This window comes from Delphinus delphis, chromosome 16 (assembly GCF_949987515.2).
Source record: "Delphinus delphis chromosome 16, mDelDel1.2, whole genome shotgun sequence".
In the NCBI taxonomy this organism is placed as follows: Eukaryota; Metazoa; Chordata; class Mammalia; order Artiodactyla; family Delphinidae; genus Delphinus; species Delphinus delphis.
Genome location: NC_082698.1, coordinates 78,894,949 through 78,917,930, shown reverse-complemented (window position 1 = coordinate 78,917,930; position 22,982 = coordinate 78,894,949). Strand labels below are relative to the sequence as shown.

The window sequence follows — 22,982 nt, the reverse complement described above, 5'->3', positions numbered from 1 at the left end:
AAGAAGGAAAGGCAGCACACACTTCTAGAGGAAAAGGTGATAAGTATGAAAGAGACTGTGGTTGGAGATAGTTAAAAAATGATTCCCACTGTTCTTAAGAACTGCTTTCCAACCATTTAGAGATCACTAACCCCTTTGAAGAGTTTCTTAAACTTATTGGGGCTCTTTTCATTAAAAAAAATACAAATACATTTTGTAAGAAATGTTAGGGGTTTCTGGAATCTGGTCCACCATCCCCAACCTTCCCAGGTTATTAAAATTAACAAGACCTCACCCTCAGGTTATTTCAGTAGGAATAAAAAAAACGGTTTTGGAGAACACTGTAAAAAAATGTACCATCTTAATTTTATCAGAGATTGTAAACTAGTTTGATAAAATGTTGTTTAGGGGACCAGGGAAAGACTTAAGTCAAATTCTAGTAATGCCATGAAATTCTCAAACTCTCCGGAGAAGCTGGGAGGAAGCGAGAAATAGGCAGAAAAGCCCAAGGGTATAAACCTCAACTCCAACAAAGTTTGGAATCACTCTCCTTTAGAGCACCGTTTCTGTAACCCAACAAGTAGGTGATATTGCGAGTTCCTTGAAAAAAAGGGTTTCATGATCAGGTAAGTCTAAAATCAGTAAGTTAAATGAAAAAACTTCCTTAAAAAAACTTAAAGTTTTTAACATGCGAACACTGAAACTCTAAGAAGGGGATGTGCTATATATAGCATTTCCAAAATATGTTTGGTAATAAATTCCCAGAGCATTTCCAGGGAGCAGTATTCTAGGACCTCATTTTGAGAAGCACTGTTCTATAGATTTTAAAACTCATCCTTTAAACGTTAAACTGATTTCTGTGAAAATAAAGGGTCGTCACAAAGGTGCATCAAAAATACACATTTGGGCTTTTTAGGCCTTAAAAAAGTTTCCTTTTTGTTTTAAAGAAAAAATTTTCTCTTGGTGGGAAGTTCATTAAATTGGGCAGAAAACCTAATTATTGATTTTAAAGGTTTGAAGTGATGCAGTGGTTCTCAACCCAGATGAGTATTATAATCACTGGCCACCTTTAAAAAAAGACCAGCATCCAGGTACCATCCCAGACCAATTAAATATGACTGAGGGTGGGGCTGGAGTATTGATGAGTGTTTTAACAATACCCAGATGATTCCGAAGTGCAATGGGGTAGAGTGCACTGAAAGTGTAAGAGAGCCACAAAGGTCCAATTACATTAAAAGACCAAAAATAAAAATTAAAAAAGAGAAAAGAAATAAAAGGGGAAAAAAAAGCCGCTAGTAATGGTTTCAAGCATTAAAGAAAAAAAATCTTGGTTTTCTTCTTTAGACAAACCTCCAAGTCAGAAGTATTCATCTTCAGACTCAAGCTAGTATGCAAAGATATAAGAATGCTTAACAAATCCTGTACATAAATCTGGTTAATGGACTTTTAATTCCTATAGGCAGAATATTCCCTTTTTTGGACGTCAATTTTACCCTTTCTGATAATACATGCTGGAGATACATGTTTCAGTCAGGCATCAGAGACAGAAATGAACTAAAATTACTTAATCTTTTAGAAACAAAATCAAGGATTCACAAACTATGGCATTTTATTTCAGAGCCTTTGCTTACATTTGTACAATATATTACATAATTCTTCATTGTTTGCAGATCCTAATATATACTTTATAGCTTTTATTCTATAAGCTTTTCTTCAATGTTTTGCTGTCAACAAATCTTTACAGTCCTGTACAAATCTGAATAACTTGAAACCATTTTCAACAAAATTAGTTACTGTAAGCACACACTGCAAGACTGAAAATGCTTTTCTTAGAAAAGTTGAATGTAAAGGATTCTGACACGTTAGCATCTACAACAAAACGCTTCAAAATTCTCACGTCGTATTGCCAGAAAACAAATAAAACATGCCAGCCCCGTCCAAAAAAAGTACACAGAACTACAATTAAAACAGTAAAACAGTCTGTACAGTAAAGTACTGTGTATTAACAGTGCCAGGTATTAAATAGCTTGAATGAACACATCCGCAATATACAAACGTCTTACAAAGGTGTAGAATTAAATACAAGTGCCAAACAGAACAGAGATTGGAACCATACAACGTAAAGTCAATACAGGTGAAAACAATTTTGCGTTCATTTTGGATTTTATACAAGGCATTTAATTTTTATAGGCCTACCACCCCGATTAGCTATTTATACTTAAAATAACAGCCATCCTTTTGAGACAGTTCATAGCAACAGCCTTGAACCATACCGATAAAGTTTACTTGTTCCTGAAGTCCTCTTGTTGTAGCTCATAATAAAATAAGCAATACAAATGAATTATCTGTATTTAAGGAAAAAGAAACATTTACAAGAAAACACAAAAATATAACTGTTATAATTCATTATGAATAAATATACACTTTGAACTGGCTAAGTACAATCTTTACACATTGTTTAAGATTTAATACAGTTTATTAGCCATTTTCTTTTTTCACACAATGTATTATATCAAAATTAAAAAAAAATACTGATTTATAGAAAAATGGCAAAGTACAGTAGTTCCATTCCAATTTGAAGGGGCGTGAAAAGCCACTGCAAGACCTTTTAGCCTAATTCAAACCTGTAAACATGTTCAGTCTTTTTTAAAGAGAATCTTTAATATTTGGTTATCAGGATTGATGTCTAATATCCTGTTAACTGCAGGTTCTGAATTTATTACATGTGCTTGAGTTATACAATTAAAGCCACCCTAAGGTGACTTGCTTTAAAAAACAATTAGCTTGTACAAATGAAAATAGGTTCATATTTTTCATAAATAAATGGAAAAATATCAAATGTTCCAGCTTTAACAAAATACAAGGGAATACATATACAGTAAGTTATCTTAACATGTTGTGGCCGCCCAATGACTACGCTTACTGTATTGTCTCTACAGGCAGTGAAAAGCCTCCATTTGCCACAGTGGAAGGCCTTCAAGTTACCAGACACACAATTCCCAGACAAGTTGGAAACAATTATTGCTTGAGGAAAAGCAGTTCATTGTACTTTTTCTTCATAAAAAAAGTGCACTTAAGTGCCAAGTCAGCTTGTCAAGAAACAATTTTTAAATATAAAATAGTGCTTGTCTGATTTTTTATTTTTTGTGCCACTGTGCAGTATAAAAAAAGACGTGGCTCTCAACAGCCATTAAGTGCAAAGTGCTTTAGCAAGTCCTGCTGTCACCTGCACTCAACTGACATTCCATTCTGTGACGTGCTGGACATTGATGGTTCAGCTAATGTTAACATAACAGCAGCCGTTATGGAGCTGGACGAAGGTGAAGACGATGACGAGGATGTAGCAGCACCTAAGGCGAAGGGAAACCAACAGCTTAATAACACGCATATACAACAGTAGAAGGAAATAAAGCACTTGTCCTCTAAACTAAAATTCTGCTGTGTTCTCCAAAATCATTTAGCTTACTGCGAGAGCAGTCAATGCTTACAAGACCATTATGTAAAGAAATGAAAACCTAGTGCATCTCAAGTAACAAGGCACTGCCAAACCACAGGAGAAGCAACGACAAAGGACAGACCAGGGAACGCTCTTGCGCGGATCAAAGAGGAAAATGAACAGTGTTCTCAGTCTACCGAGACATGGAAATAAAACAAAAGGTAGACTTCCGTAATAATGAAACAAATGTCAAAAAGATCTTCCAATCCAACAGGAAAAGTTTGTAATCCATCCCCACATCTTTCCCCCCCTCCCAATTCCTGTATGTTTCTGCTTCTGGAGTTCCTTATAAAATTAAATGGTGATGAGAAGGGAAAGCTAATTGCTTCTTAAAGTTGGGAAAAATAACTACTACCACACATCACATCATAACTACTGCATTTTCCTCCACTTGGTTTACAAAGCAAATGACACATTAGTTATTTTCCTCACAGAAATTCTCTCATTGCTATAAATCAGTGTTTGAAAACTTATTTTTTAATGAATACATGCACAAAGTAAACGAAATCGTTCAGTGCTGGGATATTAAAGTGGAAAAGCTAATCTCCCTCTCATCCAGGACCCTCCTAACCCTCCAAATTCCCCTCCCCACTGTTACCAGCTGCTTCACAATCTTTAAAACTCCACAACAGGGACTGGCAAATTATTGCCCCAGGGCCAAATCTGGCCTGCCTGTTTTTGTCAAGAAAATTTTATTGGAACACAGCTATGCCCATTTCTTTACATCTTGCCTACAGCAAATTTCATAAGGTCAAGTAGTTCTAAAGAGACTACAAGGCCCACAAAGCCCAAAATATTTACTATCTGTCTCTACAGAAAATGTCTACAACCCCAGTTCTAGAGGAATTTTTTTCGTAGAATCTAGAGATATGATATGCACATTTAAAATGAAAACACTAGTAACTTCGCTTTTAAAAACCCAAGTGGAAGCACAGTATAGAGTCTGACTCTTGGTTTTTACACTTAACAATCTGAGGAGATGATTCCTTATCAGTACATATATAGACTTACCTCTTTTTCTTTTCAAACCTGAATAGTGTTCCACTATATTTATGAATTGTAACTAAATAATTCCTAGTCTTTTGCTGTTACCGACATCAAATGAATACTTTGAGCATTATAAATAAAAATTTAAACGTCTACTTATTTTTCACCGATGCCATATTTTACTGGAGAATACAAGTTAATGATTTCTATCTGCTATTATAAATATTACCGTAACAAGCTTCTTTGTGACCACATATTCTTCCTTGGGACCTATTCTTAGAACTAAAAGTAGCTAGTTCTCCAAACACACAGTCACAGAGTTTCCCAAGATAACTGTGCCTGCGATAAAGGCTCCTTCGTTGTAGTATGCTTTGCTTTATTGCCCTTCAAAGATACTGTGTTTTTTAACAAATTGAAGGTTTGTGGCAACCCTGAATCCAGAAGTCTATTGCAGCATTTTTTCCAACAGTATTTGTTCACTTTGTGTCTCTGTGTCACATTCTGGTAATTCTCACAGTATTTCAAACTTTTTCATTATTATTATGTTATATTTGTTATGGTGATCTGTGAGCACAGATCTTTGATGTTACTACCGTAATTGCTTTGGGATGCCATGAACCATGCCCATATAAGACAGTGAACTTATTTGACTGTTGAAATGACAACAAAGGATTTCGAATATTACATAAATTTAGTTAATGGAGCAGCAGCAGGGTGTGAGAGCACCGACTCAAATCCGGAAAGAAGTTCCACTGTGGGTAAAATGCTTTCAAACAGCATTGGAGAGAAATCGTTTATGGAAGGAAGAGTCACTTGATGCAGCAAACTTCCTTGTTGTCTTATTGTAAGAAACTGCCATGGCCACCCCAGGCTTCAGCAACCACCACCCGGATCAGTCAGCAGCATCAACATCGAGGCAGGACCCTCCACCAGCAAAAAGATCACAATGACGGCTCAGATCATGGTTGGCATTTTTAACAATAAAGTATTTTTCACTGAGGTACGTACATCGTTTCTTTTCTTCGACGTGATGCTGTTGCACACTTAACAGACTACAGTATAGTGTAATCATAACTTTCATATGCACTGGGAAGCCAAAAAATTCATGTGACTCATTTTATTGTGATATTTGCTTTATTGTGGTATTCTAGAAAAGAACCCGCAACATCTCTCTGAGGTAGACCTGAGCTTTGTTTCGGCAGCCCCAGAAAACTAAGACAACACCCTTCCCTCAGATTTTAACTTCTCTCACTTCCTCTGGTCATTCGGGTCTCAAAGAAAATGTCCCAGCCATTGGTAATCTAATGCAAGCCACCCAATCACTGCCTTAACATTGCCCTAGTCTCTTCACAGTCTGAAATATTAGTTTTGGCGGAAAAGCAGACTGTAAGCTCCGTGAAAGTGAATATTATGGTTTGAGATAACTGTTTCTTTTGATAAATTTTCCCACTTGATAGATGAGGAAAATAAGCCAGAGGGATTAAAGAGCCTGCCTGAAGATACACAAACACAACTCACGTGAGCCCAACTGCACAGTCGCAAACTGCTTTATGTTTAAGTAAAGTAAGGTAAAAACACTTACTTTCTCTCTCTTTCTTCTTTAAACGCTTTCTCCTCCGATCAATGGAAGCTACTTCAGATTTTAATGACAGATAATGTTTTCTGATTTCTTGCAGTTTTTCTTGAAGAATTGTGATACGCTCAGCACTTGTCATATTCTCCAGGTCCGCTGTGAATTTAAAACTTTCATTAATATGCATTTGTGAACACAATTTTAATATATAAGAGAGAGAACATATAGTGTGGCTGTAGAATGAGGAAGACAGATAAACTAAAATTAGGCTTGTAAACATTTGTTTGCCGAAGATTTTTTTTCCCTAGCCTAGAGCAATGCTCGGCACTAACACATGCATGGTAGTTTTTGAATGAATGAGTGTGTAGAATTAAAGATCTTAGGACCTAAACATAGAGGTTAAAAATTCCACATTTACCAGAAAGAAAAATCCCACATTCATGTACAGTATCACCACAGTACAACATTAATTTGCATATTTTTTGAATGTTAGGACTGTGGATAAATTTTTGTCTTTCGTCTGCTTTTTGTTCTTTTCTTAAAGTTTATCTCTTAATGCATGTCCCATCAACTTTTTTTGGTCGCAGCGCATGGCGCGTGGAACTTCCCCGGCCAGGGATGGAACCCACGCCCCCTGCAGGGGAAGCATGGGGTCTCAACCGCTGGACCGCCAGAGGAGTCCCCTCCTTTCGTTCTTTTTTAGATTCTTCTAATACTTTTATGTTGGAGGAAAGCTTTCACACGCTCTAAAGCACTTTCAGTCCCCTAAGACTCTTTCCCTGTGTGAGAAACTGCGGTAGTCTCTTTTTCACGCCCGTCACTCAGCTGCAGTGACCAGTGATTCATGGCAGACTTTGCCTCACTTATGCCTCCATTCACTCCCCACCTTACACCAGGCTTTTACAGCAAACTGCTGACACAGCAGAAATACCTCATCAATGCTGACGTGTGCCTCAAATGCCTTACAAGTTATCTTTCAGCAATTTTCTGTTCAAATCAAGATCCAAATAAGCTACACTGCAGTGAATGGTTATTATGTCTCTCAGTCTGGTTACAGCCACTTTTCCAGAATTACTGGCATCAAGAATTACTAGGATGCAGTTTCTGCTGCTTAACTGCTGATTTAATGTATGTCACTTACACATCTGAAAACTCCATTTGTAAACTTTGGGTAATCGATTACTAGGTTCCTTGAGGTCAGGATCCTTATCACCATTCTTTCCACATTTTCCTGGAGACTGCGTCCTAGCAGGAGATTTGGTACCATGAGCCTTCATTCCACTGGAAACAGATTTGACGGGCTGAGCCTTAGTTACACTTTCACCAGCAGAAAGCTCTTCACTATCACTACTATTTGCTGAAAAAAAAAAAAAGAAGAAGAAGAAAAGTGTTAGTAAATAGAAAAGTACACAGTGTCACAGATTTTAGTGGACAATTTAAAGTTAACCATTTGAATTTATTACTACAGTAAACAACTTGCTTTACAGACCCTGCCTAAAAACCTGGAAAATCATTAAGTATAAACACAGCAGTATCTCAGTTAAGGAAAACAAAACCAAAAACTCTTCTTACCTGAATTGTCAATAACATATTTTTAAAAAACACTCAAACTAATCTTTCATTACACCTGGTAGACTATCAAATATACAGTAATTATTTAAATGGCTTTTAACTCTATTACGTTAATATATATAAAGTAGAATACAGCATCTTTTAAAATGACTCATAATGGAAACCTCTTAACTTTCATAATTTAAACTGTGTACAGATTGTGTACATGTCACACTTTCCTACTCCTTTGGCCACAAACAGTGATGCATAATCATCATATTTAATAAAGAATTCTTTGGGAATAAACTCTAAACTTTGTTACATACAATGATTCTTTAAGAAACTCCTACATCATAGTTGTTGACTAAAATAAACCATCAGTTTTACCCTGGTAAATATATTCAGTAATTTATTAAAAAATACAGGGCTTCCCTGGTGGCACAGTGGTTGAGAGTCCGCCTGCCAATGCAGGGGACGCGGGTTCGTGCCCCGGTCCGGGAAGATCCCGCATGCCGCGAAGTGGCTGGGCCTGTGAGCCATGGCCGCTGAGCCTGCGCGTCCGGAGCCTGTGCCCCGCAGTGGGAGAGGCCACAACAGTGAGAGGCCCGCGTACCGCAAAAAAAAAAAAAAAAAAAAAAAATAATAATAATAATAAAATAAATAAAAAAATAAATGCAGAAGTCTATGTAATAATTATGTTACATCTGCCATTGCTGATTAAAGCCTCAGGACTAGAATGGAAATGCTTAACACCTTGACATGTGAACAGGTTATGGGACTGGTATTTCCATAAATTACCTCTTTCTGGATGCAAAGCATTATTGTAGATTCTATGAGAGTTAATTCACTTTACTAAATTATTCTCAGAGAACTGTTTCCTCATTCTGATTTATCAAGTCGTAAGCCCAATAATTAAAATGGGAGAATATGCGGTCAACTGCTATTATCTCTCAATTATATGAATATGTTAATTGACTTGCTGACGATGAGCCCTCTTAGAGAATGTCATTTAAAAGTCTTGAAGATAAAAACATCAGAGTGTAATAAAAAACACTCTGAATATCCTATCAGTTACTCCAAATAAGTGATCAATTTGGCATCAAATTTATCGATTTTCATTTCCTGATTCTTCATTTAACCAAAAAAAAAGTATAGTTAAGCTCTAAAAGCCTGAAAAGTGTTCCAGATAGGAAAGACACACAGCAACTCCTCCCACTGTGGTGTTTTGGGAATAAAGAATCTCCACCACTCTTTTATACATACGTTTAAAGAATCCCTTCCCAGTCCCCCCACTGCTGCTCTGGAACCCCTGGCAACTCCTAGCTAAGCCACCCAAGGCTTGGGCCCACTCTGATGCAGTGGTCTGCCTCAGCTTGGCTTTCATGGCCTTGCTGAACACAGCCGCCCGGGGCCCCAAAGGATGCCATATTCACCGCCTGGAAGTCATATGGGCTCAGCAGAACCTCGGGGAACTGGCCGCATAACCCTTTTCTGCACTGAAGTGCAGCCAAGCCGGCCGATAGCAAAGGTCAGGCAGTGGAGGTGGCAGGAGTCTCCTGGAAGAGCAGCAGGAGGTCAGTGTGGGACACCTGAAAAGAAATTCTTTACATATTTTCTGCTTCTTACTTTGTCTACAAAAGAGAGATAAAATGTGCAGCTCTCAGGAGAAATACAGTATATATATTCCTGTAGGTTGATAAACAGAATCATTGCTAAAGTCATTAGTTACAACATACTTAACCAGAGTATTCTCACAGCTGCTCTTAGATACATAGTCTAGGATACCGAAGATAAAGGTAGTGCACGGGAGTTACTGGATTTACAGCTCTAAAGCTATCTTGATTGTTCTCTTCCAGGCAGATTTTGCCTGGAAGAATTACAAAGCAATCAATTTCCTTGTAATAAAAATAATATATAACTCAAGCATTTCATAATATGTAATATATATAAAATGGCAAAAGAACAGTTGAACATAAAACTAACGAAGATGTTGATGTTTATATTATATTGGCTACTATTTTTTAAAAGATTACCTGATCATTCAACAGCAATCAGTACCACTGCTGAATAATAAATTGCTCAATCCTAGAATTTACCTAGGATCAAAAGACTTCTGTGTGATTTTACTGGTGGGGGAGGGGGGCGGTTTGTTAGAGACGAAATCAAAATATTAACTGTCCCGTATCCTGAATACCCTTTTCTTAATGGGGAAAAGACATATCCACCATTATCTTTATATTTAAAAACTTTAGAGATTTCACACTTACTGCCTTTGCCTTTCTTTTTGTTGTTTACCACTGTTGCTTTATGGCTTCGTTTCTGCTTTTTTGATGAACTTCCTCCTCCCTGAGCTTCTTTCACTCTTTTCTGACCTGTACAGGCTTTGATGGGAAAGAAATTATTAAGTAACACAAAATAAAATCAAGCTTGCCCCAGGTATAAATTAATTCCACATTCTAGAAGAATAGACCAATTCTGAGACTGTACCTGTTTTTTATGAGATTTATAATTTGTCATAGAAATTACCACAATTTTTAAAATAAATCATCATTAATGAGCTGAATTATTACACATAATTAGAGTTTTTTAAAAAGCAGATAAAGTATGCACATCATTCTTAGAAAAATCAGATATAAACTGAATATAGTTCTCAATATAGTACTGGGAGTTTATGAGTCTAGTAATTCAAAAAAAGGTATATAATGAAAATAAAAGCTGAAATTTGTTAAAATTCAATAAAACCAAAATATTAAGATTTAACTACAGGTTAAAATAGTAATTATATGTATTATAATGATATTAATGAAAATTTTAATGACAATATTAATGGAATAAATTTTAGTAGTAATTCACAATTATAATAACAAATTTATTATACAGACAATTTATTATAAATTTACAACAACAATAACTTAGCTCCCAGGGCAATGGTTAACACGTATACCATTTACAAATCTAGCATAGTAGTTTATTCCAAAATATTATAAATGTCTCCCTTTCTTCAAGGACAAGCCCAAGTCCTACCTTCCCCAATGCCCAACCTTCAATGATCAATCATTACTCCAAACTATAGTTTCTCAGCCACTAATCTGATCCTCAGCATCTACTGTTTTTCTATATCTTCCTAATTATATGCATTGTTTCTCAGACTATACAGTAATCTTTTTCCTGACATTAATGAAGTCTTAATCTCTATTCCATTCCGAAGTCAGATACTATAATAACACAATATAATTAATACCATGATAGAATTATGCCATGTTTGTTTAAAAAAAAATGTTTCTTAGTCCTGTTACAATGGTAAAATCAACCATGAATATACAAGACATGGCTTCGTTGGTAAAAAATGGAACAGGCTATTAAATGTCTTGTTTGTAAGTTCTCAGTTTTCTGTTTTTTTAATGGGTTACATCTAATAGATAACTTTTCCTAATGCTCTTTTAATATAACAAAATGAAACATAAAGAAAGTGATTTAGATATTATCTATATTAAAGTACAGAATCTTAAAAACAATTGCCAGATTTCTCTCCAAGAGTTTATTTCTGAAACTTTCAGCTACAAGAAATAAAAAGCTTACTGTAGGCTACACTGGAAGGCAATCCTAAATCTAAATTGTAAAACTTACATTTTCACTTTTTTTTTTTTTTAAATGGCCATGCCAGGAGGCATGCAGGATCTTAATTCCCTGACTGGGGATCAAACCCATGCCCCCTGCAGTGGAAGCACGGAGGCTTAACCACTGGACCGCCAGGGAAGTCCCTTACATTTTTACTTTTAAAATCAAGTGAATTCTGGGACTTCCCTGGCGGTCCAGTGGTTAAGAATCTGCCTTCCAATGCAGGGGACGCGGGTTCAATCTCTGGTAAGGGAACTGAGATCCCACATGCCGCGGGGCAACTGAGCTGGTGCACCACAGCTAAAGAGCCCATGCGCTCTGGAGCCCACGTGCCAAACTAGAGAGCCCGTGAGTTGCAATTAATGAGCCTGCGCACTCTGGAGCCCGCATGCCACAAGTAGAGAGAAGCCTGCGTGTCACAACTACTGAAGCCTGCACACCTGGAGACTGTGCTCCGTAACAAGAGAAGCCACTGCAATGAGAAACCCATGCACCGCAAGGAAGAGTAGACCCCGCTTGCCGCAACTAGAGAAAGCCCGCGCGCAGCAACAAAGAAGACCCAATGCAGCCAAAAATAAATAAATTTACAAGGAAAAAAAAAGTTTATCATATTATTGAAATAGTTGAAAGCCTCTCTAATCATCTGTGATAAATGCTTCTTTCATTTTCAGGATTACTCTATTTATGCCTGGATAATTCAGTTCCATGAGATAGTATGGCACACAAACATAATCACAGTAGCTGTGTGTGTGAATGTACAAAAAAGAAAATTTACTGCAACTACATATATATATATATGTGTATATATATATATATTTTTTTTTTTTTTTTTTTGCGGTACGCGGGCCTCTCACTGTTGTGGCCTCTCCCGTTGCAGAGCACAGGCTCCGGACGCGCAGGCTCAGCGGCCATGGCTCACGGGCCCAGCCGCTCTGCGGCACGTGGGATCCTCCCGGACCAGGGCACGAACCCGTATCCCCTGCATCGGCAGGCGGACTCTCAACCACTGCGCCACCAGGGAAGCCCGCAACTATATTTTTTACTTAATTTCTTTAAACGTTTTAAGTCAAAATTTGTGATAATGTTATGTCAATTATATCTCAAGGAAACTAGAAAAAGAAAAAAAAAAGGTTTGTGTGAGAAAACTTGGAATTAACTAATTTGGTCTGGATCATATCTCTTTTTTAAGTTTAGCTAAACACCTGAAGTTAGCATAATAAAATCTGGTATGTTATATAAAATACATACCCTAGTGCTGTATCTTTATACTGGAAAAGTGTGTTTCAAAGCCAAGTGTCAGCCTAGAGCATATTAATTTAAAGACACCTCAGTGAAGTGGTTTATAAGTAAAATGATGACAGAAGTAGAGCTACAGCACCATCAAAAAGCCACTAATACTTTCGGGAAGTACTAATTTCAGTACTAATTTCAACTTCATGGAAAAATCAAGAGTATTACTATAGGTTATTAACAGAGACACTGGTCCTTCAAATTTGGAAGCTCTGCATCTAAGAAAGCATCAAATTCCTGTACAAAGGCTTGAAAATCAGTCTGACACGGTTGTCTGAGGAAAGCAGTGCCTGCAGAGCTGGTTGCTCCAACCTCGCACATACAGTATTTGGTTAAAGGTGGAGGGTTCTGTCAGTAAATCAAAATGTTTGTGAGAAACTGCACACGGCAAGGGCAAACACAATGTTACACAAATATATTTAAGCCGCTCACGCCATACAGTCACTCAGTGCATCGTGAGTTTTCAAGTAGGTCTGAATTTGGGCCTGGGTGCGGTTTCTAGCACGTGTCTGGTCGGCTGTGAAATGGCAGGGGCAGCTGAAGCAGAGGACATTCAGTTCTTCTCAAGCTTTTAAACACACTCCACTCTTCCTTACAACAAATTACCTTCCAAATTTCTGTTTCTGCCACGTTCACACAAGTACTCCATGTAAACACCTCACACTTGTAACGAGAGATACTATAAACCCGTAAGGGAACAGAGCCCTGCGCACCTCACCTTTCTCAGGATGCTCTGCTTCGGGCTGATTACTGCTGCTGGAGCTCACGCTGGCGTCGAAGCCCGCGGGCGAGCTGTTCCCTTCCGACTGGAGGTCCTGGAGCTCCCCGGCCACACTATCCACTTCGATTGTGCTATCAGTCTCACTCTTGATACTGCGGACTTCTTCTTGGTTTGGGGCCAGCGGCTCCGATACTGTTACAGAAGACGGCTGCCGACTGGCTTCCGTCACGGTGACTGAGGAAGGCGACTCGGGTGTCGTGGGAGGGGTGTTGAGCACTGAGTTACTGCCACTACTCGGAAATTCCGATTTTTTGTCACTGACCTCCGCCGGCTTTTCCTCGGTGGGTTTGTCGTCGGCACTGGGTGGCGGCGGGGCAGCCAGCTCCGCGCCGGGGGAGCAGCTCTCCTCCTCGGCCACGGTCTGCAGGGACCCCTCCACCGGGCCCTCCTCCGGGGCAGGATGGGGCGGGGAGGCTGCAGCCTCGGTGTCAGAGTCGGAGAAAAGCTCTTTCAGCGTTTTTTTAGGCCACTGTCCCTGAATACTTGACCAGACATCTTTTCGATCTTTAGCTCTGCTGTTCTGAAGTCTTTCATCAGAGTTATTTGAAAGTTTTATCCTTTTTTCGGCAACTTCTGAAAATCCTGAATAGAAACCAGTTGTCCGCAGAGACTTTCTTTTCTCCTCCAAACCGTTGTATTTCTTAGTTGGTGTCGTCTTTGCTTTTGATTTTTCTTCTTCATCTTCATCTGAAGAGCTGTTGCTACTGTTTTCTATGCAGAGGGGTTCTTTGCTCTTGGCCTTCTCTTCCTTTTTGCCAGGTGATCCGGTTTTTAAACACTCCTCGGTATTGCAATACCTTCTCTTACCACGTTTTGCCGGTGGCTTTGAAGATTTGTCTGTGGCGTCCTTCTTGACATCCTTTCTCTTTTTTGTGATGTCATCTTCTTCCTCATAATCCGTATCTTCGGATAATCCTTCTATATCTTTTCTTAATCTTTCTGGAGATTTCGACGCGGATTTGGCTATTACCAAATCTGCATGGACTTTGTTTTCTTCTAGCAAAGATGAACTGTTCTGTTCCTCTTTTGAAATAAGATCATTTCTGGTGTGGGTCAAATGATCAACCTTAGACTCTTCTTTGCCATTGTTATCTAGGTCTTGAACACCTGTCTCATCCTCTTGCTCACTGTCGTCAGCAGAACTTTCAGAAGCTAGAAAAGAAAGAGAAAACGAGTATGATCAGAACACTAGCAATGTCTTCTCTGTGCCAGCTAACATAAACATGGACTAGTTCCTATGTTTATAACTACCCCAGGTTGCTAGGTTTTATCCTCGTTTTACAAGTGAGGAAACTGAGCTTCAGAAAGTGAAGACATTCACCCAATGATGGAAATGTTCTATATCATGACTATAGTGGTAGTGACACTACTGTATACTTCTGCCAAAACTCATCAAATTGTAAACATAAAAGTGGTGACTTTCATTGTTCGTAAATTATACCTCAGTAAAGCTGATTATAAAAAAGAAAGAATTTTCTACAAATTTATGAGCACAAAATAGGGGAGTTAGGATGTAGTCCAAGGTTGTTCTAACTCCAAAGTCTATATTCTTATAAAAGCGTAGCCTTCATTTTTAATGTAGCAATGATCATTCAAAGATTTTGTGAGCAATGTATTTCCACGGTAGATGCTTTAAAGAACAACATAATTAAGTAACTTAGACTTTATATAAACGTATCTATAGAATTTATTTCTTAAATGTTCATTTTAGTAAATAAATTCAATTAACTATTAAAAAATAATAGTTTTTATTATGATTTTAACATACCATTTATTGAGAAACTGTTATATGTCAGGTACCTTGAAATGCAATGCACAGATCATCTCATTCAATCTCACCATAACCCTATGAGCGTGTTATTAGCCCCATTTTATAGTTTAGGAGACTAGGAGTTAGAGAGGCTAAGTAAACCACCCCAAAGAGCTAAAATAAGTCAAGATCAAATCTAAATCTAAGTCGTCTGACTCCAGAATTTAGAATCTTAACTACACTACACTCTACAGAGAAGTCCATGTATATTCTTTAGCTAAATTTGTTAAAAGTAAAAAATAATTGATACAGTTAAGATGGTTAAAAACATTTAATCGTTTCAATGTGTTCCTAAATAATTGAATTTTTAAAATTATTCAAGCAATACATGTACATGGTTAAAACAAATTTAGACTCATAATAAAACACCAAAAGCTCTTTTCTTCCCTCCCCAGCCTCCAAAATGTTGTAACTATTTCCTCTGATAGTTACTATCGTTATCTCTTAATAATATGCCATTCGTTGATACGTATAAGCAGTGAGGATTTTCTCTCTTATTAATACCTCTACTCCCTTCTGCCACACTTTCTACGCAAGTGGTGTTGGGAAGTTGGACAGCCGCATGTGAATCAATGAAGTTAGAACACATCCTCACTCCATACACAAAAATAAACTCAAAATGGCTTAAAGACTTAAGTATAAGACATGACACCATAAAACTCCTAGAAGAGAACATAGGCAAAACATTCTCTGACATAAATTGTACCAGTGTTTTCTTAGGTTCATCTTCCAAGGCAACAGAAATAAAAGCAAAAATAAACAAATGGACCTAAGCAAACTTACAAGCTTTTGCACAGCAAAGGAAACCACAAACAAAATGAAAAGACAACCTATGGACTGGGAGAAAATGTCTGCAAATGATGCAACGGACAAGGGCTTAATTACCAAAATATAAAAATAGCTCATACAACTCAATAAAAAAAAAAAAAAACCTACTGAAAAGTGGGCAGAAAACGTAAACAGACATTTCTCCAAAAAAGACATACAGATGGCCAACAGGCACACGAAAAAATGCTCAACCTCACTAATTATTAGAGAAATGCAAATCAAAACTACAATGTGGTACCACCTCACAGCAGTCAGAATGGCCATCATTTAAAAAGTCTACAAATAACAAATGCTGGAGAGGGTGTGGAGAAAAGGGAACTCTCCTACACTGTTAGTGGGAATGTAACTTGGTCCAGCCACTATGGAAAACAGTATGGAGGTTCCTTAAAAAGACTAAAAACAGAGTTGCCATATGATCCAGCAGTCCCACTCCTGATAATATATATCCAGAGAAAACTATAATTTGAAAAGATACATGCACCCCAATGTTCACAGCAGCACTATTTATAACAGCCAAGACATGGAAGCAACCTAAATGTCCACTGACAGATGACTGGATAAAGAAGATGCGGTACATATATACAATGGAATGCTACTCAGCCATAAAAAAAAGAATGAAAGAATGCCATTTGCAGCAACATGGAGAGACCTAGAGATTATCATACTAAGCAAAGTAAGTCAGAAAGAGAAAGACATATTGATACCATATGATATCACTTATATGTGGAATCTAAAATATTACACAAATAAATTTATTTATGAAACAGAAACAGATTTCACAGACATAGAAAATAAGCTTATGATTACCAAAGGGTAAAGGGGGTGGGGAGGGATAAGTTAGGAGTTTGGGATTAGCAGATACAAAATACTATATATAAAATAGACAACAAGGTCCTGTATAGCACAGGGAACTATATTCAAAATCCTGTAATAAACCATAATGGAAAAGAATATGAAAAAGAATATGTATATATATATGTGTAACTGAACCACTCTGTTGTACTCGGAAACTAACACAACATTGTAAATCAACTATACTTCAGTAAAAAAAAAATAAAAAATAAAATAAAATCAGAAACATAAGATATTGTACAAGAACAGAATTGTATAAAGCATGCAGAAAACAGAGTTCTTGAAAATTAAAAACATTACAGCTGTCAATAAGCATTACAGCAGTAAATTAAATAGTAAAAGGACTAAAAGATAAAGTTGAGAAAATTTCTAAGAAATTAGAGGAAAAAGACAAAAGAATAAGTAATATGTCCCTGCCAAAAGATAAGAATATTAGAGTATACTGCAGAAGGTTCAATAGCAATATAATGGCAGGCTGAGAGACAGAGAGAGAGAGAGAGAGAGAGAGAGAGAGAGAACAGTGAAATGCAGAGGAGGAAATCAACAAAATAATTCATGAAAACTATCCAGAACAGAAAGACACAAGTTTCTAGAATGAAACAACTTAGTAAGTACACACCACAGTGGATGAAAATACATCCACACAAGGTATAATCCTGTGAAATTTTAGGACATTAGAAACAAAGATTCAAGATTCCAGAAAAAGGGAAAGGCAAAAACAAGCAATAAAACAAGTCACATACAAAGAATCAGAAACTAGAAGAGCTCTGGACTTCACAGAAATAACACTGTAAGCAAAAAAACAGTGGAACAATGTCAGTAAAATAATTAAGGAAAAACGTCCAACCCCACTAAACCATGAATAAAGATATTTTCAGATATGGACAGTCTCTAAAAATGTATCTTCCCTCTTATTCACTTGTTCTTAAAATTTACTAGAGAATGTGCTCCACCACAATGAGTATACCAAAGAAGGTTAAAAAAACACATCAGATATCCAAAACAAAGAAATTCTAGGGACCGCTTTGAAGAGAGAGCTCTAAAAAGTTCCCAGGAAGAGAACTGTGCATCAGATGTAGAAGGAAACCAGTGCAGACCGTGCAGTGTATTTCCAAAGGAAGTCACATGGAGGGCTATCATCCCCAAGATGCCTCCTGCCATCAACTAGATTCTTTGTATGTATTTTAGCTTGTTTCCACCATTTGGTGATGAAATTCCAGCTCTCCCCTCAATGTCTTGTGTGCCATCACCTGAATCGGATAATGACGTCACTTTACCCAGCAAAAACATTTTGTTTTGACCTACGCCTGAAAGCCAGGCGTATGTCTGGGAAGCCTGGAGTCTGAAAACGCACAGGACCTTCCTACTCCCACTGAACATATTCCTTTTGGTCACCCTCTGAGACTACGTCAGATATCCCTGTGGGGAGCCCCGATGTTTCCCAGAACGGCCTCATTACCTTGCCCTACTGAATTCCCTTCCAGAGGCTTTTGTAGACTCACAAAGAAGCTTAATATGACCTAGAGAGTCTATTCAGATAACATTCTCAGGGAGCCTTCATCTAAGTGGAAATACTGCCTTTTTTACATAGCTAGGTTTACGCTCGCCACGGTTTTCAGAAAACTAAATAATATCCTCTTTAGGAATATATATAGGTTTAATATAATTCTAAAGAAAAGTAAAAGAATGATTAAGTCAGAATATTAATTACTTTTCAGGGAGACATAACTATTTTAAGTAAATACTACTTGGTCACCACTGTGGTAGACATACAATATTCGTATCATTATTCTTTAAATTATATATATATTTCCATATACTGTTCTGTATTTCTGATATAGTAGAAAATTACGAAAAATGAACTTTAGGATATTTAGATATTTACAAATAATAAATATCCATCTGAAATAAGAGAGAAAAACAATTTCCATTACATTCAAAATCAATAAAAATTCAAACTCTCTTAAGTTATAAGAAATGTAAAGTTTGTGTTTTTTTTTTAAGAAATGTAAAGCAGTTTTATGGAGATACATTCTTTTATTTCATTTGACAGATCAGATTCTCTCTTTCCTGCCAGTCAGATTTACAAAAATCTTCCCCTCCAGTACTCATTACTTTTATTATTTGTTAAACTTCATCCTGCCTTAAACATTAAGCAATAAGGACATCATAAAAGAGATCATAATAAATGTAATCAAGATAAGCAAAGTTTGGTATTCTTTACAAAAAGTTCAGTATAATTTTATACTCTGATATTGCATAATACAAACTATGTTTTACATGGCTACAGAAAGGATGGTACCTGAAAAGAACACAGTAATAGTACCAGAGGTTGAATATTAAATTTTAACTGAAATCTAATGGTGCCCTCAGCTCTACTAATAACAGAAAGATTTCCAAGCCTCAATCAATGGCTGATTTTATTTCAAGTAATAACAGAGTCAACAAAATTCTGGTTCAGTTAAAAACAGAGAATTTGATAATGTCACTGAATTACCTTTATAGAATTTGATTTATAAAAATTAAAACAAATACTTGCATGCAACAGGATATTTGTTATGTTTACCTTGAAGTCCATTAAGGATAGAAGTGATTTCTATGGATTTAATATGAGCTGTATCAGAGTTTTTGGCATCAGTAAGATCCAGTTTGGATACCATTTCAGGAGATGGATTTGTCTGAAATGGTGGTTTTGACAAGCGCCGAAGTTTACAGTTCTTAGGAGAATACTTTTCATCTTTGTCTTTTTCTTTGTCTAATTTATTCTAGGTTAAGAAAAAAAAAAGGTATCCCATGTTAGCCATACAGATCATGAGGCATTTATTAGTAACAATGTTAAAATTCATTTTTAACTCAACATTACAGACTATTATTAAAAAACATACAAAGAAAGAATACAAACAGTCCCACAAAACAGAAATGTTTTTTCAAAGTTATTTAACAAATACTACAGGATGAGAAATAAGTTTTTGTCTAATATTTATATTTTAATAGTGGAAATAAATTAGCAATCAGATAGGCAATTAAGACTATCAAACTTCCCTACTGCTAATAATTGGTGTTACAAAGTCTGTAAAAATTAAATCACAATAGGCTTAAATTAAATATTCACTAAAAAAAACAGAAACATAATTTCAAGCTGATAGTTCTAAAACCTGTAAGATTCTCAATATAAAATGAGAGTTGGGAATTACACAACTTCAAATATCTTCATTCAGTTGACAGCAGGGAGTAACAAACAAATGACTTGCTATAAAGTCAAGTCAGTGGGGCAACCCTCCTGTATGACTGATAATGTTTCAGGAAAAAATGAGAAATTTTTTGAAATTCTCTATTTACGAACAGATGAGCAGAGGTTAATATATTTCTTGGAAACTATTTTTTAAATTTGTTTTAGAAATTATTTATAGGACTTCCCTGGTGGCACAGTGGTTAAGAACCCGCCTGCCAATGCAGGGGACACGGGTTTGAGCCCTGGTCCGGGAAGATCCCATATGCCGCAGGGCAACTAAACCCATGTGCCACAACTATTGAGTCTGCGCTCTAGAGCCCTCAAGCCACAACTACTGAGCCCACGTGCCACAACTACTGAGCCCACGTGCCACAACTACTGAAGCCCACGTGCCTAGAGCCCGTGCTCCGCAACAAGAGAAGCCACCGCAATGAGAAGCCCGCGCACCACAACGAAGAGTAGCCCCCACTCACGGCAACTAGAGAAAGCCCGCACTCAGCAACGAAGACCCAATGCAGCCAAAGATAAATAAATAAAATAATTACAAAAAAAATTTATAGGAAAAATAATTTAGACAAGCTTCTAAATGATAATGTAGAGCACTACGTAGAAGTAAACAATTCTGAAGTCCTGTTATATAGTGAGAATATAGAACATGACTGACTATTTTTACAATTCTCCCAAAGACGGTATGTAATTAGTATCATTCTGGATACTAGAGGAGAAGTTATTCTGTTCAGGGTAGTGGTTCTCTAAGTGTGGACTCTGGCCCAGCGACATTAGCATCTTCTGGGAATTTGTTAGAAGTGAAAACTCCTCGAACCAGACTCAGATCTAGTGAATCAGAAACGCTGGGGATGGGCCAATCTGAGTTTCAACAAGTCCTTCAGGTGACTGTAACACATGTTCAAGTGTGAGATCCACTGACTTAGAGCACGTGGGCTGAATTCTCTGGATGCACTGAGGCGGCTTATGTGTAGGTAGACTACCAAAACCTCTCAATGATTAGTGCTCTTCTCATTTTCCTATTCTTGCCAGCCTTTTCATCACTTTATACCACAGATCATAATATACCATGCATTATGAAGGCAAAAATAGTCTACCCCACGCAAATTTCAAATATGGCTTTTAACGCCTATCAGAGGACAGCCTTGAAAATAGTGGTTCTCACAGTCAGATGAGATCGAGTGATGGGTATACAATATTAAATATTTTCTTGGAAGCTTTTTCAAAATTCACATGCCTCTTCCCTTATGACCCAGAATTTTAAATGCCTGGAAGGGGCCGAAAACTAAATTGAGAATTAAATAAATATTTAGAAAAAATTCCCCAAGTGTAATATTCTAACATTGATTCTCCTACCCCCTACCCTATCTTCTACCTGAGAAATACTACTTCTAAAACTTGCTCTGTGTAAGGAAACTGGCTTGTTAGTGCCACACACACACACAGCTCTTCTAGTAGCTTAGAGCGATGCTAAATGTAGCATGACTTCCAATAAAGACCAAGAGTGTCCTGAGTTGTAGCTACTGAGTTGCTATACCAAAACTTTAAAAATATGGGCCCAATTTCACAGTGAGAAAAGAATAATCACTCTAGGGGAAACCTTTCAGTATTTAGGGCCACTAGGGTATCATTTAGCCAGAAAGTAAATAGCTCCTCACTTTTAATATGAAAATTGAATTTCAGGAGAACTATTAAACACTTCAACTATATATACCATTCAAAGTATTAAAGAGCCATTAAAAAGATTTAAAAATATTCTAAAACCTAGTTAATGGTTCTACTTTCTAATAAAACATTAGAAAGATTCAGTCTTAGAATGAATAAGCGTAATTCTATCATACATAAAAGTAACCTTAATTTCCATACAAGCTCATTAATAGATTCCCCACGGTATCTATGTAGAGTTTGCCTAATAGTGTCTTGTGAACACATTCTAAGCCACTACATATATGGTCAGAGAAAGATGAAGAAAAAAGAAGAGCTTCAGATAGGCTCTCCTCTGCCTTCAGACACTTCCTTCTCTTCCTCTAACGGTTTACAGCTATTACAGTAACCCCAGGGCTCCCAGCCACAATATTTAATGACTCCTAGTTGGGAGACTAGAGGTGTAGGAAACAGTTGAAATGGGTAAGTGAAATCTGGCTGAATGGACTTATACAATGTTGGAACTGAAAAAGTCTCAAAGATCATTTAGTACTGTTTTCAAAATGCCTTTCCATAAGCTGACAATCTTAATTGTACGCAAATCTAGCATTTGATAAATTTGCTATTTCAAGAGAGTATTTCCACTCTACTAACACTAATGCACACACACTTCATACTCATTTTGGAGGCAACGTTCCTTCATTAAGAGCTATAATACAGCAAAATAAGCACTTACCTTTATTTTCTTGCGATGTTTTATCTTTGGCACATTTTTATCAGCAGGTCGTACTATTTTATCTGCTTTAATCCATTCATCATATCTAAAATTGAAGGAAATTAACATAAATATAAAACACATACCACAGAAGGAACCATGCCATATTACAGAGAAACTTGTAAATAGAATCAGAACATTTCAGAACTGGAAAGGGCCTTGCAGGCCACCTAGTTCAACTTCCTGGTTCAAGAAATAAAGTTACCACGGCTCAAAGAGAGAGATGAAGTGACCTATCCAAGGACACAATGTCAGCTACTGGCTGCGCTAAGACTCAGCAAGGTCTCTGGACTCCTGGACTAGCGCGCACTCCTTGCTCCGCTGCCCCAATGAGAAACCAAGTCCGTGCAACAGCTATGAAGAGAAATCCCATACTCCCATATAGAAATCCTATACTTTTTTGTATACTTTGTTGTGTTCGTAAGCAGCAGGTAGCCCATTTTCCCTAACCGTGTCAGGAAGCTATAAGGGGAAGCACAGCTCTGCCAAGCCTCCAGTGCTGAGACACTTCCTACGTGTGCAGGCAGCTGAGGGCCAACAGTCGTGATGGCCTCTCCACT

At 37.2% G+C, this 22,982-nt stretch overlaps 1 protein-coding gene across 5 annotated transcripts in view; it reads right to left on the bottom strand.

Annotated features, from left to right (window-relative positions):
• Positions 1-1,458: 1,458 nt before the first annotated feature.
• The window catches only part of ARID4B (AT-rich interaction domain 4B), a 126,792-nt gene continuing 105,268 nt past the window's right edge, over positions 1,459-22,982 (bottom strand). For 3 of the 5 annotated variants that reach the window (XM_060035039.2, XM_060035038.2, XM_060035041.2), the window contains exons 18-24: positions 22,384-22,468; positions 19,332-19,530; positions 13,213-14,427; positions 9,854-9,967; positions 7,177-7,392; positions 6,045-6,191; positions 1,460-3,329 (exon numbers count right to left, since the gene is read on the bottom strand). In XM_060035039.2, the coding sequence (XP_059891022.1) occupies positions 3,202-3,329; positions 6,045-6,191; positions 7,177-7,392; positions 9,854-9,967; positions 13,213-14,427; positions 19,332-19,530; positions 22,384-22,468 (2,104 nt within the window). In that variant the 3' untranslated portion in view covers positions 1,460-3,201. The other 2 variants (XM_060035042.2, XM_060035043.2) reach the window with 2 other exon arrangements.